Source organism: Myxocyprinus asiaticus, chromosome 3 (assembly GCF_019703515.2).
Source record: "Myxocyprinus asiaticus isolate MX2 ecotype Aquarium Trade chromosome 3, UBuf_Myxa_2, whole genome shotgun sequence".
Lineage (NCBI taxonomy): Eukaryota > Metazoa > Chordata > Actinopteri > Cypriniformes > Catostomidae > Myxocyprinus > Myxocyprinus asiaticus.
Window position 1 is genome coordinate 61,091,271 of NC_059346.1, and position 19,671 is coordinate 61,110,941.

Sequence of the window (19,671 nt, forward strand, 5' to 3'; positions counted from 1 at the left end):
ATCTTTAAAAAGACGCGTCTTTAAAAAGATGTTCCGTGTGTGCCGCTCTTTTAGAGAAATATTCTCTTTCAGGAAAATATACTCTCTTTTTTCTGCCGAAGTGCCCAGGGGCGTTCTCTGCAGTGCACCAGTGCAGAGGAGGGAGAAGCCGCTGAAATGCTCCGTCAGATCCAGCAGAGTTGAATGAACAGTCGTGAGAATTCAGCTCAGTGAGCATGACCGTTCGGCTCCGAAGAGAAAATCTGAATGAGTGGTTGCATACCAGCTCCTTTTATACCCGTATGTCCAGGGGAGTGGCATGCAAACACCACCCACCAGTTTTCATTGACCTTTTATCAAAGACCAGATGTGTCTCGGGCTCCCAAGAGTGACCCCTAGTGTCACTACATCGACACAATGTCGAGTGAGTGACAGATAGGGAACTAAATTTAGTGAGTTCATTAAAACAAGAAAATAAAAAAACATTTAAAAACACTTGTCAATTGTTTTAAGGATGTTTAGATGTTTTTACTGGAAACAAGCCAAAAATACTCATTAAGAAAATAATTTTTTGCAGTGAGCTTGAACTCAACTTTGTTGCTGTTGATCATGTCATCATGAATGACTGCAGGTTGCTTTGTTGCTCCCATTAAAGGGTTATTTCACCCAAAAATAAAAAATCTGTCATCATCATTTACCCTCATGCCATCCTAGATGTGTATGACTTCCTTTTGCAGAACACAAACCTTTTCAACCTTCAAAAATCACATAAAGGCAGCATAAAAGTAATCAGTAAGACTCCAGTGTTTAAATATATATGCCTTCAGAAGCAATATAATAGGTGTGGGTGAGAAATAGATCAATATTTTAAGTTCCTTTTTACTATAAATCTCCACTTTCACTTTCACATTCTGAAAGTGAAAGTGGAGATTTATAGTAAAAAGGAATATTCATCTATTTTTCATCCAAAGTGATTGCCTCGCTTCAGAAGACATAGCCTGTATTAAACTACTAGAGTCGTATGGATTACTATTATGCTACCTTTATGTGATTTTTAAAGCGTGAAAGGTATGGCCACCATTCATTTGCATTGAAAGGTTCCGACAGAGCAGAGATATTCTTCTAAAAATCTTCGTGTTCTGCAGAAGAAAGAAAACCATGCACTTCTGGGATGGCATTTTTGGCTGAACTAACCCTTAAAGTTGTGCTCAAATTTCCTCAATGTCTTAATGTTCTGCCTTTGAATTTTTTCATTTTGAATGTCGTTTAAATTTTGGCCTTAACTTTGTGTATGTTAATTTATATTATTTCTAAATGTAACAATTGGATAGTTTGTCTTTTCAGATGCTATCCAATCTGTAAATAAAACAATTGTAAACATTTTGGCAAATATTTTTTTACTTGTTTTCAGAGTAAACCTTACTAAATTATGTTAGTATAATAATAAGGTAAGCAAAATAAACTTAATTCAAGATATATCATCTGAAAACAAATATTTGTTCCTACTATAACTTCAATAACCTGCAATGTGAAAGCAGAAAAAATAATGTTGTACATGTACAAAAACGATAAACAGCTTGAATTCTGGACAGAATTCATCATTTGTTTTTGTTTTTTAAAAAGCAAGCCTCAAATTACCCTGCAGACTTTTATCATGTTTTATTTACATTTCTTGTTTACATTTACTGTTATGATATTGAAGAGGCAACTTCCTACCCACTGCTATCCACAACTTATCACATCCTGCTTAGCCATATACAATCTCTGGCAAACACACACAAGCATAAACAAACTTTCAAAGCTTGTAAGAAAATGTAAACTCAACAGTGTAGCGCTGATACAGTAATATTTCCATTGCCTTAAACCAATCACTTAGGCTTGAAGTGATTTGTCCAAGTTTCTGACAAGCCAAGTCAAATGTTGTTATTTAACTGAATCAGAAGACTTACACAGATTCTTTGGGTCATTTTTGCATTTTTACTATTTAGGGTTAGGGTTAGAACAGAAAGTACATTTCAAAACTCACTATACTGTAAAGTTTAACAAGACCAATCTTTTCCAAACACAAACTGTCAGCTATTACAGATATATTATGTTCCAGGAATCTGTAAATGTTTTTTGTTTTATTCTTTAAGCTTGCTGTTAATTTTTTATATGCTGCACTACTGAACAACTCTTTTTGAAACCTGAAATTTAAAATAACTTGCAGAGGAACATTTATGTCAGTTGTGTTTTGGCATTGCTTTTCTGCGTGAATGAATTTCATGGTTGGAGGTTACCTTCTTTGCCTGCGATCATCACACGGTGATATTAGTTTAAGATGTTTACTAATATTATTGACTTCTGAGTATTTTATAACATTGCTGTAGATTCGAAGTGTGTTTGTGTGAGTGTGTCGCTGTTTTCTCATTTCATTTACCCCAGTCTCAGAAATGCTCAAGTTATCACACTCCTTTGTCCTTTTTAGCAGATTGATGTTTAAAAGTCTGTTTAAAAGCTATAGCTGCAAGTTACAACAAGGTTGTTCCCCATGAAATGTATAATCATCTCAAGTTGTTTATAACTTAGTACACTACGTTATTAGTAGAAAAAACACTTGAATAATCAGATTAAAATACATGCTCTAAGATCTTTGAGTTTAGTGTCAGAAAAGTGCTATATAAATCTAAAATCCATTCATTCATTCAAAATATGTAAATAAGAGTGTTGTTTATCTTCCTCAAAGCAAGTAAAATTTTAGTTATAAATGTTTAAATGAATTACATAATATCAACATGAAAATAGCATGTTTTGACTCTGACTCTGCTGCTGAAAATCTCAGAGTGATGGTGACAGGCAAAGTTGGTAATCTCAATCCATGAGATTCATCCACCAGAAGAGCAGTAGTGAATCACAACCAGGGTTGGGAGGGTTACTTTTGAAATGTATTCCACAACAGATTACAGAATACATGCTGTAAAATCTAATTTGTAACGTCTTCCGTTAGATTACTTAAGGTCAGTAATGTATTCTAAATACTTTGGATTACTTCTTAAGCACTGGTAGATTTTTTTCACTTGTTTTGACTATAAAAACTCTGCCAGTACAGAAAGACAAAATACACATGTTAAAAATACATTCTCTGAAATTCGTTTCTAAAACAAGATAAATCAAATTGATCCTGTTTTAAAGATTTTTAGATATTTTTACAGGAAAACAATAAAAATATTATTATCAAGAATATGATTTTTGCCCTAATATCAAAGGTCTTACTAGAAAAAAAGAAATTATGATACAACATGAATTTTCTTGATCAAGCACAGATGTCACTAGAGAACACAAAGTTCCGTAGTGCAGCTTTAATATGATTATTCAAATGTTTTATCCACTACACATTAATGTTAGTATTGTACTACAAATATCAATATAAGAGATAAAACTCGTGATATGGCTGATACGAGTTCAATGGAAAACACTTAATTAATTATATTTATATTTATATTACAATCTACAGCCTCATGTAGAATCTTAATACTACAATAGTACTATGCACTGCACACAATAAAACTGTAAATGAAAAACACAAAACAAGGATTCAATAATGATGGGGAGGAAGTATACTTTATTTGATGGCAATTACAATAAAAAAAAAAGTTATAATAGAGAGATGGTTACACGCTAAACAATGTATAACATTACTGTGCTATAAAATGTATATTATAAACTTGGGATGAGTATACATTCATGGGCAACTATCTTGTAATACCTTGTACCAATAATGCCTTTTAAACAGACAATATGCTAAAAGGGCAGGACGTTACTTTGTTTTAAAAAGTGAACGTCACGAAGTAGCAAAAACCATGAATTTTAGGGCCTGGGTAGCTCAATTGGAGTTGCTAGTTTGAATCCCAGGGCGTGCTGAGTGACTCCAGACAGGTTTCCTAAGCAACCAAATTGGCCCAGTTGCTAGGGAGTGTAGTCACATGGGGTAACCTCCTCGTGGTCCCTATAATGTGGTTCGCTTTCGGGGCGCGTGGTGAGTTGTGCGTGGATGTCGCGGTGGATGGCGTGAAGCCTCCACACATGCTACGTCTCCGCGGTAACACGATTAACAAGCCACATGATAAGATGCGCAGGTTGACGGTCTCAGACGTGAAGGCAACTGAGATTCGTCCTCCACCACCCAGATTGAGGCGAGTCACTACGCTATCATGAGGACTTAGAGTGCATTGGGAATTGGGCATTCCAAATTGGGGTGAAAAAGGGGAGAAAATAAAAAGACAATCATGAATTTTAATTAACTGTATGTTTAGATAATGTCAAATAATCTTGTACTGTTTTGATAAATAGTCATTCTTTTTTGTTATTAACAATTTTATTGATTCCAATCACAAAACATACAAACACAATATAAAAAACGGAATCAATTATTCACATTAAACCCCTCCCCCTGAACATTCGCACACCACCCCACCCGACACAAACACGCACTACTGTGGTCACCAACAACTAGAATATAAAAAAAAACCCATTATATATATATATATATATATATATATATATATATATATATATATATATATATATATATATATATATATATATACACACATTCAGACAACATCAGTAATACACAACCAACTAAACTACAAATCCTTCTCCACAGCCCCTCCCCAAGAACCCTCTAAAAAAGCCAAATAAACCCCCCGAACACACACCCTGACAAACAAATCCCCTTTCCCCAGCCTTCTAAAAAACATCTCCTCAAACGCCGCCACCTCGCCCATCTCCCTGCACCACTCCTCAAAAAGATTGAGTGTCCAATACCTCACACATAAAGTTCTGAACCCAACTAAAATTCTTCGATCTTAAAAAACATGTATTGTGTCCCCGTCTTCTGATTGGCATCGCCAGCAGGTGGGTGTGTCTTTAAGAACCAACCTATACAATCTAGAGGGGGTCCAGTAGAGTCTATGCAAAATCTTAAATTGCATCAGATGGACCCTTGCATCTCTAGATGTAGACTTGATGCTTTTTAGAATCCTAGCCCACACTCCCGGAAGCTCCATCCCTCAGACTCTGAATTAACAGGGAGTAATACACCGATGCTTCATGACCTTTTCCAAAAGCAGTAATCACTACTTCCAGAGTATCTGCCACTTTAGGGGGGGTGTATACTACTCCCAAGAACAGGTGGCGCAGCTGTAAATACCTAAAGAACTGAGATCTAGGAATCTTAAAATGTTGAACCAAATTTTCAAAAGATCTTAGCACTCCATTCTAATATAGGACACCGAGTGTAGTAAAACCCCTCCCAATCCAATCTGACCAACAGAAAGGGGACTTATTAATACGTAATTTAGGGTTCAGCCATATGCTTGAAGCAACATTTAAATAAATGTCAGAATTAAACACTCTGGACACCTTTGTCCAAACCATGTGCAAAAGCGAGATAACGGGGTGTGACTTCACTTCTCCGGTTAGTTTGATAGAAAGGCTTTGCAATGGCGAAATAGGGGCAAGGACTTCCTGTTCAAAACAAAACCAGGGTGGGGCTCTCTCAGGTGGAAGCGACCAATGAGCCAAATGTCTGAGATCAAATGCATGATAATAACACAAACTTGGGTAAGCCTAGCCCACCTTTGTCAGTCGGCCTATGTAACTTGTTGAAATGTAATCTGGGACGTTTACCATTCCAAATAAAGGACTTCGCTATGCTATCAAATTGCTTGAAATAAGAGAGGGGGACATCTACAGGGAGAGACTATAGCAGGTAGTTGAATTTGGAATACAATTCATTTTAATAACTTTAACCTTCCCAATCATAGATAAATGTAATGAAGCCCAGCCTTTTTATTAAAGGGTCAAAATTAACAAACTAAATCACACAAATTTGCTGGGAATAAAATGCCCAAATACTTAATGCCCTGTTTGGGCCACTGGAAGGCACCCGGTTGAAAATTACTCGGCAGTACGCTGTGAGAGCCAAAGGTTCAGATTTAGACCAATTGACTCTGTAACCTGAGAAATTAGAAAAGGAATTAATAATCCTGTGGAGGCAAGGTATAGATCTAATGGGGTCAGAGATGAATAATAAAATATCATCTGCATAAAGCAAAAGCTTATGCACCACACCTACCGCCATCACCCCTGGAAAATCATCCTCCTTTCTTATCATGGCTGCCAATGGTTCCAGGGACAAAATAGTATTATATCTGTATTTCAATCGGGTCAGTTCTCTGAGGCCATCGGACGACATTCGGTGCTTCAGCTCTGCTTCGGCACTTTTAATATTCCCTTCCAACTCCACGAGTTCTTGGGCTTTGGATTTTTTGATGAATGAGGCATACTGTATGATCTGACCTCTAAGAACCGCCTTAAGTGCCTCCCAAGCCACGCCCACAGAGGATACTGAGGACCAATTGGTCTCCATATAAACATTGATTTCAGCCTTTAACATTTGTTGGAAATCAGGATTTTGCAAAAAGGATACATTAAAGCGCCAACTTTATGATTTCTTTTTCTCCGTATGTGGCAACACCTCTAAACTCACCAGGGCGTGATCTGAGACTAAGATGTTTCCAATTGAGAAATCAACAACAGATGAAATGAGAGATTTGTGATAGTCTCAACCAGATGGGTTTAAATGTCTCCAAATATCTGCAAGACCAAGATTTTTACACATCGAGTGAAGTGTCAATGTTGCTCTAGGGGGCTTACATACTTTTGCTTCACTATAATCAAGGCCTGAATCCATCAATAGATTAAAGTCTCCCAATATTCTATCACGAGTGGTGCCAGCGGCTTGCAAAATCCCTTCAAGATCTATAAAAAAAGCACTGATCATCAGCATTAGGTGCGTAAATATTAGCCAAAATCAACCTTTGCCCCTGAATTTCTGCTAAAACAATAATGACTCTTCCTAATTTATCTTTAATCTGTTTGAGACATTTGAATTGTAGATGTTTACCTATCAGTGTAATGACTCCCCTGCTCTTACTTGAGCCAGCACTAAAGAAAACATGTCCACCCCATATCTTCCCAAATTTTTAAGCTTCCTGAGGGGAAAGATGCGTTTCTTGAAGAAACACTATATCATATTTCCTTCGTATAAGAAAAGAAATAACCTTCCTTCTTTTTATGGGGTGCCCCAACCCATTCACATTCCACGTGGGGAGAGACAATCTGCTCATATTAACATTTGACATTTTGACATATTAGAAAAAAATAAAGACCACATTCCAACATTAGTGCAACAGTCAAACCCTGAACTTTCCCCAGAACAAAAAAACAGAAAAAAGAAAAATGTGTGCATTAACCCCGCACACGACAGTGCCAACCGGCATCCATCCCTCTAAACTCAAACAGTCCATGTATGCCTACATGCAACAACTTTGCCGTCAGATTGCTCAAGTCTATACAAATTTTGTGAGACAGAATAACATAACAGAAAATAATCTATAAAACAAACTCCAGCCAATAGTGTAGATTCATTCAGAAAACTGTCCCTATGGTGTGTTCCTCCACAAAACAAGCTCCAGTTGCTAGCAGAACCAGCACAAAAAAATAAAAAAATAAAAAAAACTTTCAGTTTCCTCGGGCAGTCAAACGAATGTTCACTGAGCTGTCTATTCATGAGTGCAGCAAATAACCTAATCCTTCCAATGTCCTGCAAATAATACTCCACAAAACAAACTCCAGCCATTAGGAGGCATGAACACAAGGCACGGATTCATCCACAACTGTCCCGAAGGAGTGTTATTCCACAAAACAAACTCCAGCCGCTAGGCGGAACCAGCACAAAAAGAAACAAAACAGGCACCCAGCTTCCTCGGATGGTCAAGTGTTCAGTGAGTTAAGCTCACTTGGGAGCATCGTGAGAAACACACCTTGACTTCCTCAGTCCATTGATTTTATGAAAGACATCGCTTGTTGTGGGCATGTAAATATTTTGCGGTCATGCTTGGTATCTATTCTTAATTTGACCGGGAACATCAGTGCAAAAGTGACCTTCCACTGATGTAAGAGATTCTTGCATTCCGTCGATGCAAAAGTTTCTTGAAGGAGTGTTATTCCACAAAACAAACTCCAGCCGCTAGGTGGAACCAACACAAAAAGAAACAAAAAGGTGCCCAGCTTCCTCAGACAGTCAAGTGTATGTTCAGCAAGTCAAGTTCACTTGGGAGCAACATGAAAATCACCAAATGGCTTACTCACACCATTGTCTCTATGAAAGACAATGCTTGCTGTGGGCATGTAAATATTTTGCGGTCATCCTTAATATCTATTCTCAACTTGACCAGGAACATCAGTGCAAAAGCGACCATCCGTTGATGTAAGAGTTTCTTGCATTCCTTGAATTGATCATGTTTCTCTCTTGTTGAATTCGCAAAGTCTGGGAACAAGAAAATGTTGTGGTTCTTCCAAGAAATCCTTCCTTTACTTCTTGCCTCACGTAACATGAGATCTTTATCGGATGATCTCAGAAATTTGCCCAGAATTGATCGGTGCCTGTCTCCCTCCGCGGATCTGTGAGCCAGGTCTCTGTGAGCTCGCTCAGTTTCCAGCTTATGGCCTGTTATGTCGAGCAGATTCGGAAAGAGTGCTCAGGAATCCCAACAATTCGGACGTTGTTTCGCCGATTATGATTCTCAAGGTCTTCCAACTTTTCCCAGATGCACTGCAAATCTGCCTTGGTCACTAGCGGATTAGCAGCTAACTCCCTCTCCGGTGACTCCAGATAATCTATCCTTCTCTCGACGTCCCCGATTCTTGTTTCGCTTCCATGGGAGTAATCGATTGATGTATTACAGCAAAATCCTCAAAGTCCGCTACGACCTTCGTCAGCATTACAGACATGCTGGACAATTGCCGCTGGATTTCTCTTGCCGCACCGTCCAAACTGAGTCCCTGGTCTGCGGCCCTGTCTGGGGTATCAGCTTGAGCATGTAAGTGTCTTTTAATATCTCCAGAGCCCGAGGATTTTGAATTCATTGACATGTTGACTTCTTAGAACAGTTATGTAGCAGGGTGTATGGAATCTCACCGGTTTAAGACACAAAAATATTTAAAAACTAGCAAAGTGCACAGAGCTCACCGCTCACATGTCCGACCCCCACATGGTGCCACGCAACTCCCATAAATAGTAATTCTTGATGACCAATTCAAGCGCTTCAATAAATATTTCACATCATTAATTTGATAACTTGATCCGTACATCTATCACTGTCAGTACTGGGATTTTGTTAGTCAGTGGATAAATACATGGATCAGTAAGATGACAGCCAGAATGACTGATTGGTCTCATGGTAAAGTTTTTGCCTCTAGTACAAGGAGTACCAGGTTATAATCCACCCTAATATAACTTTAATTTAATAAACAAGGATTTCATCTTTACGTCAGTGGATTTACATCATGAGCGGGGACTCATCTGTTTTCATTTTGCTTTATGATTTAACTGGCAAGGAGCGCGAGCTGGGGTACAGTGGAGTGAGCAGAACCTGTGTCTGGATCACTGCCTGCTGTCAGTAAATGCCACTGATAACAGCCACAATGAGCACTCATTATTTATAACATTCAAAATAACAAACTCCAGTGCTGGATCGTAACTCGTTATAACACACGAATGAAATGGAAAGTCCTGTTTTCGATGGAAAAACTACAGACGTTTTTTTCTGCTTTAGACACTTATCTGACGAAAGCTATTTCAAAAAGTGGTGGGGACAAAATTGGGAAGGGCAAAAAGTGGTAAGGGCATGTCCTACCCATCCTAACTATAAATAACACCTAAGTAAAAGGGCAGTCAAAAGTGAGAACAATTTCTGCGACTGGGGTAAAATAAATTAGTAAACAGCGGCACACACACACTTAGGGAACCTTGAAACTACATCAATGTTATGAAATACTCCAAAGTCATAAATATTAGTAAATATGTTAAAGTAACTTAAGCGTAGCAAATTAAACTCCTCGATTGGTAAACACAAAATCTCCAGAGTAATGTTACATTCATTAAAGCATGACAACCTATATAAGCTTCAACAAGCCTACCAGAAAACATATACAAGCATTATAGCAAGTAAACAACTTTGCCAAACAGTAAACAGTTAAACATCTATCCAGACTGCTGTACTGTCGCTGCTGTTCTGAAAACTGCTGCAGCTTCCCCAGCCATCACACGTGACACAGTAGTGTATTCTCTGTGCTTCCTGACATGACGTAAACAAGGACCAATGACCTGCACCTGCAATTTCGCTCCAAATCGACCTGACAGCTCAAAATTAAAAAGATTATTGTAAGCTTACCGTAGTCGATCCGGGTAAGGCAAGGACACCGTTTTGAACGCTTATTTTTTATGTACTCGCTCAGTAATGGAATTTTGTTATTATTAAACAAAAAATCTTAAAGGGTTAATTCACCTAAAAATGAAAGTTCTCTCATCATTTACTCACCCTCATGCCATCCAGGGTGTGTATGACTTTCTGTCTTCAGTAGAACACAAGCGAAGATTTTTAGAAGAATATCTCAGCTCTGTAGGTCCATACAATGCAAGTAGATGGTGATCAACACTTTAAAGCGCCATAAAGCACAGACAATCATAGTAAAAGTAATCCATACGACTCCAGTCTTCTAAAGTGAAATGACTGCTTTGGGTGAGAAACATATATTTAGTATTTAGAAATATTTAGTCCTTTTCACTATAATTGTTTACTTCTGGTCACTTTGTAGTGCACATCCATGAGGGGAACTGGTTCACACCACCTCTCGTGTGACGTAAGTGTGTTGGCATGTTCATGCGAGAACTCAACGTGATATGAGGACTCCCCTCATGGACACTCATGGAGTGACTGGAAGTAAACAATTATAGTGAAAAGGACATAAATATTGATCTGTTTCTCACCAAAAGCAATCATATTGCTTTAGAAGACATTAATTTAACCAATGGAGTCATATGATTTACTTCGATTACTACTATGTATCTGTGCTTTTTGGAGCTTTAAAGTGCTGATCACTACCCACTTGCATTGAATGGACCTACAGAGCTGACACATTCTTGTAAAAATCTTTGTTTATGTTCTGCTGAAGAAAGAAAGTCATACATATCTGGTATTGGAGTAAATGATGAGAGAATTTGTTTTTTGAGTGAACTAAGTAATAATAATAAACTTTATTTTATAGAGCGCCTTTAAAAGCAGCTTCTCAAAGTGCTGTACACAAAATAAGCAGTACATAGTACAATTAAAAAATAAAAGTAAACATCAGCAAGAAAATGCTAGTTTAAAAAAAATATGTCTTGAGTTGAGCTTTATAAATGTCATAGGTCTGAGCTTCCCTAAGTTCTTGAGGAAGAGAGTTCCAAAGGGTAGGAGCATAGACAGAAAAAGCCCTGTCACCCATAGAATTTAAGCGGGTTTGTGGAACAGTCAACAAATTAGACTGTGAGGAGCGCAGTCTGCGATTTGGGGTGTAAGTGATTAACAATGCAGATAACAATGCAGATAAATAATGAGGAGCCAAGCCGTGTAATGCTTTGTATGTCAGCATCATAAATTTAAAATTGACATGGAAACTGACCGGGAGCCAGTGCAAGGACTCCAATACAGGAGTAATATGATTGCATGTCCTGGTCCCAGTCAGGATGCTGGCAGCAGAGTTTTGTACATATTGGAGCTTATTGAGTGTGGATTTAGAAGCTCCGGCTAAAAGGGCGTTACATTATCTATCCAAGAGACAACGAATGAGTTTATCAGTTTATAAGTAGTGCAGCTTTAAGCCAAAACCAAAATTTGTTTTAGAGTTTGCTGTCTCCTACTTTTTTTTTTTTTAGATGTCATAGATGTTGCTGTCTTCTGTGTTTGTTCACATATATGACAAAACCTGTATAATCTTAATCTAGGTAATTTTACTGTCTTTATACTCAGTGCTCCGCCAGCTCAATATGTCCATTGCCATCTCCACACTGACATCAGGCCAGTGTAAACTGGCACCGCTTATCCAGGTCATCCAGGACTGCAGTCACCTGTACCACTACACCGTCAAACTGCTGTTCAAACTGCATGCCTGTGAGTGTTTGGATGCTAGCTCCATTATGACACTGATAATAACGATAATAAGATTTAAAAAAGGAAAAACCTTTCCAATTGTTCATGTCTTCTTGACTCTTTGTAAAAGAGAATCACAAGGCAGATATCTGTGGAGCAATATACCATATTGGACAAAATTATATATATATATATATAGATAGATAGATAGATAGATAGATACATACATACATACATACATACATACATACATACATACAGTGCATTCAGAAAGTATTCAGACCCCTTAATTTTTTTCACATTTTTTTGTTGCAGCCTTATGCTAAAATGCTTTAAATTATTATTTTTTTAACATCAATCTAAAGCAAAAACCATATTTTCGATAACTTTGCAAATTTATTACAAAGAAAAAACTGAAATATCATTGTGATAAATCACTAGTTCTCTTCGTGAAAGAGGAAGCGGGAGCCGAGTAAAAAATCAAACGTGAGTTTATTTTTCTCACACTTTTCAGTGTTAACATAAAGCTTTGCTTTTCAGTATAACACAACACACATCCACACTGCTGCATTCGTCTCTCTCTCTCTCTCCCCTCCAACGGTCTGGATTGCCTTTTTTATCCCTCTCCACTCTCAGTACAAACACAAAACAGCTGCTAGAGGTGTCAGTCCTTACAAACACAAAACAGCTGCTAGAGGTGTCAATCCTTACTGTTCTGTCTCTCCAGGCCTCGCTCTCTGCAAATGTTGCTCGGCCACGCCCCACCACCACAATCACATTGACATAAGTATTCAGACTTTTTGAAAATTTAGCTCAGGTACATCCCATTTCTCTGGATCATCTTTGAGATGTTTCTACACTTTGATTGGTGTCCACCTGTGGCAAATTCAATTGATTGGACATGATTTGGAAAGGCACACACCTGTCTATATAAGGTCACACATCTGAAAATGCATATCAGAACAAAAACCAAGCCATGAGGTCATAGAAACTGCCTGCAGAGCTCAGAGACATGATTGTGTCGAGGCACAGATCTGGGGAAAGCGACAAAAATGTTTTGGCTGCATTGAAGGTTCCAAAGAGCACAGTGGCCTCCATAATTCTTAAATGGAAGAAGTTTGGAACAACCAGGACTCTTCCTAGAGCTGGCCTCCTGCCCAAACTGAGCAATTAAGCAATCTGGTCTGATGAAATGAAGATTTAACTGTTTGGCCTCAATTCCAAGCATCATGTCAAACCAGGCACCACTCATCATCTGCGCAATACCATGTGAAGCATGTTGGTGGTAGCATCATGCTGTGGGGGTGTTTTTCAGCAGCAGGGACTGGGGGATTGGTCAGGGTTTAAGGAAAGCTGAATGCAGCAAAATACAGCGATATCCTTATGAAAACCTGGTCCAGAGCACTCAGGACCTCAGACTGGGCCAAAGGTTCACCTTCCAACAGGACAATGACCCTAAGCACACAACCAAGACAATGCAAGAGTGGCTTAGGGACAACTCTGTGAATGTCCTTGAGTGGCCCAGCCAGAGCCTGGACTTGAACCCAATCGAACATCTCTGGAGAGACCTGAAAATGGCTGTCCACCGACGGTCCCCATCCAACCTGACAGAGTTTGAGAGGATCTGCAGAGAAGAATGGCAGAAAATCCCCAAATCCAGGTGTGCAAAGCTTGTCGCATCATATCCAAAAAGACTTGAGGATGTAATCGTTGCCAAAGGTGCTTCAACTAACTATTGAGTTAAGGGTCTGAATACTTATGTCAATGTGCTATTTCAGTTTTTCTTTTTAGTAAATTTGCAAAGTTATCAAAAATCTGTTTTTTGCTTTATCATTATGGGGTATGAAGTGTAGATTGATGTAAAAAAAAATAAAATAATTTAAAGCATTTTAGCATAAGGCTACAACATAACAAAATGTGAAAAAAAAAATGATGGGGTCTGGTACTTTCTGAATACACACACACACACACACACACGCACACACACACACATATATATATATATATATATATATATATATATAAAACAATTTACTTTGAAAAGTGGATTTCATGTTGTTTTTCATTTCAAAGCATATTTCATGTTTTTCATTTAACATAAATAAAATAATCCAGTACCTCATATTTATGCTCACATTTCATTTATGCACACATTGCAACATTTCTTTATATATTTAATTATTTCATGGTTTATTTAATTACTACAGAAATCACTGCTGGAAATTTCCAGCTTCTTTTGAGTGTGAGAAGTGGGTGCTATGACCAATATGTCTGTATTTTCTAAAGTGTAATTCACTTCCATAAATCATGTACTTAAAGTTTTTGCTACAGCGTGGATTGATTTTCAAGCTTTAGTATTTTAAACATGGGCACCCTCTTTATGTCTGCACATGGTTTTTGAAACTCTGGGTAAATGAGTATGTGTTTTTGGTGCCAGGTTTACCAGCAGACACACTCCAGGGACACCGTGAACGCTTCCATGATCAGTTCCACAGGTAGACGTAAAATACTTTTATGTGTCACTGAATATTAGAATAAGAGAGAGTAACAAAAGTATGCTGTGTCTTTTGAGTAATTTAATGTTTGTGTATTTTCTTTTTAAGCCTCAAAACATTCCTCAATAAAGCACGAGACATGTTATACTTTAAGAGGCTGATTCAGATCCCAAGGCTGCCTGATGTAAGGAAACACATTTTCATGAAAAACAGTTTTTGGATTCTCACCCACTTTAATGTCTTCATACATTGTTTTTTCCTTGTCAGCATTTTTCTGGTTAGGTCTTTTCAAAATCCCTCTTTTTCAGTCTCCACCCAACTTCCTCCGGGCCTCGGCCCTGGCTGAGCATGTGAAGCCCATGGTTGTCATCCCGGATGAAGAGGAGCCTGAGGAACAGGAAGAGGATGAGCCTGAAGCTTTGATAGACGTTAGCGAAGCGCTGCCTAGCATGGCCTCTCTGCCATCGGTACTTATCTGAAGAAACCATTGAGCATGATGATAGATGCAGATATCTGTTATGGTGGGGGGAGGGGGGTTCTAAGAGGTCAAAAGCTGTTGTCACTTCATGTTGTCACACAGATATACAGTCCAAAAGCCTTTTTAAGATTTGGACATTTTAAAATAAACATTTTGATGTAAAATGAAATATTTACAATTCTGCATGATTTCTGGATCACTAATCAAATGTAAGCAAATTTGAACACGTGAACTGCTGTGAACAAAAGGCCAAATATAATTTGTAATATAATTAGTAAATTGTAAGTTTTGATTTGGACTTTTATGATGAGAGAATTTTCTGACATCTAGCCTAAACCATTCTCGGATTTGTCTGCAGTCTTGTTAATTTTACATGGCTACAACTGACCCTTTGCTAAGCCTCGTCTTAGACATGTTACTGACTAATCCTACTTTGGCAACTATTGCTGTCTGCCATTTTAACAGACAAGCTTTTACTAATTTCTAATGTATGTCTATGGAAGTTGTGTGTTTGGATAATTTAAATGGAATTTTATAGAAATGATATGGGAAAACATTGTTGCCAGAGCAATGATAGTAGTGACACATACAGTTAAGACATATACATTTTCTCCATGGTAAATTAGTGTGATAGTGAATGTGTCAAACCATCAATTGCTCCTTTAATATAATGCAACTTCTATAATATGACCTGTATTGTTTTTTTAAGGCTGACATATTTGATCAGGCATTTGGACCACCCAATAATGGATTTGATGATAGGTAGGAAATAATCTTAAAATGCATAATTTGTGTTTGCAGAGAATTGTGTGAATGGCATGTTTTATGACAAAAGTTATGTTTTGCAGATATTCTGTATATCTGGGAATTTGTACCTCTATGAGTAGGCAGATTTTTCATTCTGTATTTCCACTCTGTATCATAGGGACCTCCAAATTGAACGTCTGAAGCAAGAAATTGAATTGCTACAGGCTGAACTTGAGAAGATCAAAGGAGAGGTGAGATGTTGGCCACATTATTTTCCAGGTTTTTTTTTTAAATACTTAAAATGATTTGAAAGTACATATAATTTGATTACAATCATTTTAAAAAATTGCCACTGGCTGATATTTTACTTCATCTCAGTCCAACAAAAAAATTAAATGTATAGTCCAAACAGCTGATTTGACCTCTTCACAGTTTGTTTAAATGTGCATTAGCTGGGATTTAGCTTCCGTCTTGACCATGGAATTTGAATGTCTGGTTTAGAATTTGAGAGGAATGCTAACCTGAGTGTCCACAACATTTAAATGTATCTGTACGTCTGCTCACGTCTGTGTTTTGTAATGCAAACATTTCTAAACAACTTACAGGTCCCAACTAGGGAGAGATGTACAGATTAAAAACCCTTAAATAAATATAAAGAGAAGCAGATGTTTCTTTTTATTTAAAAGTAGTTGAAAAATAAATGTGACTACAAGAATCAATCTATCTGTCTATCTAATAAAGAATCAATCAATCATATAAACTTGTTGTCAAACCTTGACTTCCAAACTTAGAGTCTTAGAGAAATAACTGCATGTACTATGGTCTCACAATGTTTTATTCTTTCCCTCTCATCCTCACAATTTTTCCTGTTCCACATCTCTCCTGTGTTTAGGCTCAGCGTTATATTTCACAGCTCAAGTCTCAGATCAACAGTCTTGAGGCCGAGTTGGAGGAGCAGCGTTTGCAGAAACAGCGCACCCTGGTGGAGAACGAGCAGCTGCGCATGGAGCTCGAGGCCATCCGCCGCCGTAGCACTGAGCATGAAAGCATTCAGGCCACCTTTATTGAGGCAGAGAGTGAGTTCACACACATGCTTATGCATGCATGTACACATTCCAAATTCAACAAAAATGTATCAACTGATGTCTTTGAATTCTCACACATAGAAAGAGCGCAAGCAACAGAACTGCGTTATAATAAGCTGAAGGAGAAACACGCTGAACTGGTGGCCAACCATGCTGAACTACTCCGAAAGGTATTACAAATGGTGCTATGCATATTATGCATTGCATGTATGCTTCAATTACCTTTCAACAACTGAAAATGCATCCAGAAGAGAAGAGAGGCAAAAAAACATGTCTTAAATTTATTCAGAATATGATGAATATCATGAACCATGTACCATAAACAAGAATATTTCAATAGCTGTACAGCATATAAAATTATTTTTCGGAATAAAGGGTTAACCAGAATATGGACCTTAATCTGAAAATGAATCAGAACTGATTCTAGAAATATAATTCTGGCAATCTCCATGAAACCGTATTCTAAAAATACTTTTATTGGGGTAATCTATTTTACTCTTATATGGTGCTTACATAATTGGAATATGACCAAATTCTGAATAATATCGGAATATACTTGTGCAAATAAGACGTTTATTGGCTTAATCAGGTTATGGCAGTCAGGTTAATGTACTTACATGGTGTTTACATAATTTAAATGTGAACAAATCCTAAATAATATCAGAATCTACTTGTGCAAGTAAAACGTTTATTGGCTTAATCTGGTTATGGCAGTCAGATTAATGCGTTTACATGGTGCTTACATAATTGGAATATGAACATATTTTAATTAATATTAGAATATTCTTGTGCATATAAACAGAGTCAGTCTGTCCTTTTATCTTCTGTAGAGTGCAGACACAGTAAAGATGCTGTCAGCCACACAGCAGACTCAAGAGGAAGTTGAAAGAACCAAACAGCAGTTAGCCTTTGAGATAGACAGGGTCAAACAGGAATCAGACATGAAGGTAAGAATGCACACATAAATAATGCACACATCTTCCCTCTAGTGGTTCAGTCCCTTGCTGGCTGGCAGTAGCTGCCTCTGGCAGATGAGAAGAGTGGCAGGAGCTATTGAATTCTGCCCCATTTAAAAAAAATTCTTAAGTCTCTAAGTCTATTTCCAAAGCATAGGCCCAACTTGTAATAAACGATGTGATCGCTCCTTAACCTCTATTCATTCCCTTATAAATAAAGGGTTATGAATCTATTCTCACACATTAGCTAGTAGCTATTACGTTAAAGAGCTCTGAATTTTGCTATATCCCTTCCACTCTCACTCTAAGGAATTACATTAATTTATTCTGATGGCTATATTTAATAACTTTTTAAGGAATTTGCTTGCCGGTAAAACTGTCTTATGACCGTGATCCCAACTAGCAGAAAATTACAGCTTGTACTGGTTGGTTAGTTCAACCAGCCACTAATGTGTTAAAGAGCTATGCATTTTTCATACCTCCTCCCACTTTCACTGCAAGGAATTATATTCACTGTATTGCTTCCATATTGGTAAATCTGCAATGATTCAATAGTTTCTGCCACTTGCCTGCCATTGGTTGGTAAAAAGTCACATGACCTGAGAGTAGCGGCTTCTGCCATCCAGCTAGAAATTGAACCACCTCTCTTAATATACTAAATCTTGTTATTGTAGTTGGAGGAGCAGAAGTTTGATATGGATAAATTGAGAAGAGACCTTGAAGAGAAGAATGCAGAGATCCAAAGAGTCAAAAGTTCATTACAGGCTACTGAGAAGGTATAGTATCTGATCTATGGTAACATACACTCACTGAGCACTTTATTAGGAACACTATGGTCCTAATAAAGTGCCCGACGTGGTCTTTTGATGTTGTAGCCCATCCGCCTCAAGGTTCGACATGTTGTGCATTCTGAGATGTTATACACTATTATGAGTGGTTATCTGAGTTACCGTAGCCTTTCTGTCAGCTCAAACCAGTCTGGCCATTCTCTGTATACCTCTCTCATAAACAAGGCATTTCCGTGAACTGTCACTCACTTGTTGTTTTTTTGTTTTTGGCACCATTCTGAGTAAACTCTAGGGACTGTTGTGCATGAAAATCCCAGGAGATCAGCAGTTACAGAAATACTCAAACCAGCCCGTCTGGCACCGAAAATCATGCCACGGTTGAAATCACTGATATCACATTTTTCCCACCTTCTGATGATTGATGTGTACATTAATTGAAGCTCCTGAGCAGGATCTGCATGATTTTTATGCATTGCTGCCACATGATTGGCTGATTAGATAATTGCATGTATAAGTAGGTGTACAGTCTTAGTCTTTTTACTAAGAGATGAGTTACTTAGAGAACTATTTTCTGTGGTTATCGACATGCCATAAATGCTTAACTTGAATTGAATCCTGAATATTTCTTAAATATTTCTTTAATAATATAATCAGAGCCTTAAAAAGATCATGCCATGTTTTGGGGTTTTGGTCATTGTGCTTTTTGGTGTGTTTTCAGGCTGGAGAGCAGCTGAACAGCTCTATGACTGCACTGCAGGCAGAGAAGGAGAGACTAATGCACTCTGTGAGTGAGAAGGATGCAGAGCTCTCCTCTCTGAAGCAGGCAGCTCAGCTGAAAGAGTCTTCACTCCTGCATGAGAGAGATAGAAGCATCAAGGAGTTGGGAGAACTACAGGGCAAACTCAAAGAGAAGGTATGGCCAGGTCTAAATTTCTGAAGAGAAAATAAAGCATGAAATGAATTTTTTTTTTGCCCTTTTGCCTTTCTAGTGCTAATGAAAAAGACGTGGCTAGATTTATATGCACATCTAATTCCCTGCTATTGCATTGTCACAACCGACTTTCGAGAGCAAATTTTGTTGATATGTGCTGTATGAATGGAACCACATTCCCATGGTCATGGAAAA

At 37.9% G+C, this 19,671-nt stretch overlaps 1 protein-coding gene across 1 annotated transcript in view; it reads left to right on the top strand.

Moving 5' to 3' along the window:
• hip1rb (huntingtin interacting protein 1 related b) overlaps positions 1–19,671 on the top strand; it is a 126,607-nt gene that overhangs the window by 57,539 nt on the left and 49,397 nt on the right. The window contains exons 8-18 of the mRNA XM_051672335.1: positions 11,877–12,017; positions 14,434–14,491; positions 14,600–14,675; positions 14,800–14,958; positions 15,679–15,731; positions 15,895–15,967; positions 16,609–16,792; positions 16,883–16,971; positions 17,632–17,748; positions 18,432–18,533; positions 19,264–19,458. Of these exons, the coding sequence (XP_051528295.1) occupies positions 11,877–12,017; positions 14,434–14,491; positions 14,600–14,675; positions 14,800–14,958; positions 15,679–15,731; positions 15,895–15,967; positions 16,609–16,792; positions 16,883–16,971; positions 17,632–17,748; positions 18,432–18,533; positions 19,264–19,458 (1,247 nt within the window). The remainder of the gene's footprint in view (positions 1–11,876; positions 12,018–14,433; positions 14,492–14,599; positions 14,676–14,799; positions 14,959–15,678; positions 15,732–15,894; positions 15,968–16,608; positions 16,793–16,882; positions 16,972–17,631; positions 17,749–18,431; positions 18,534–19,263; positions 19,459–19,671) is intronic.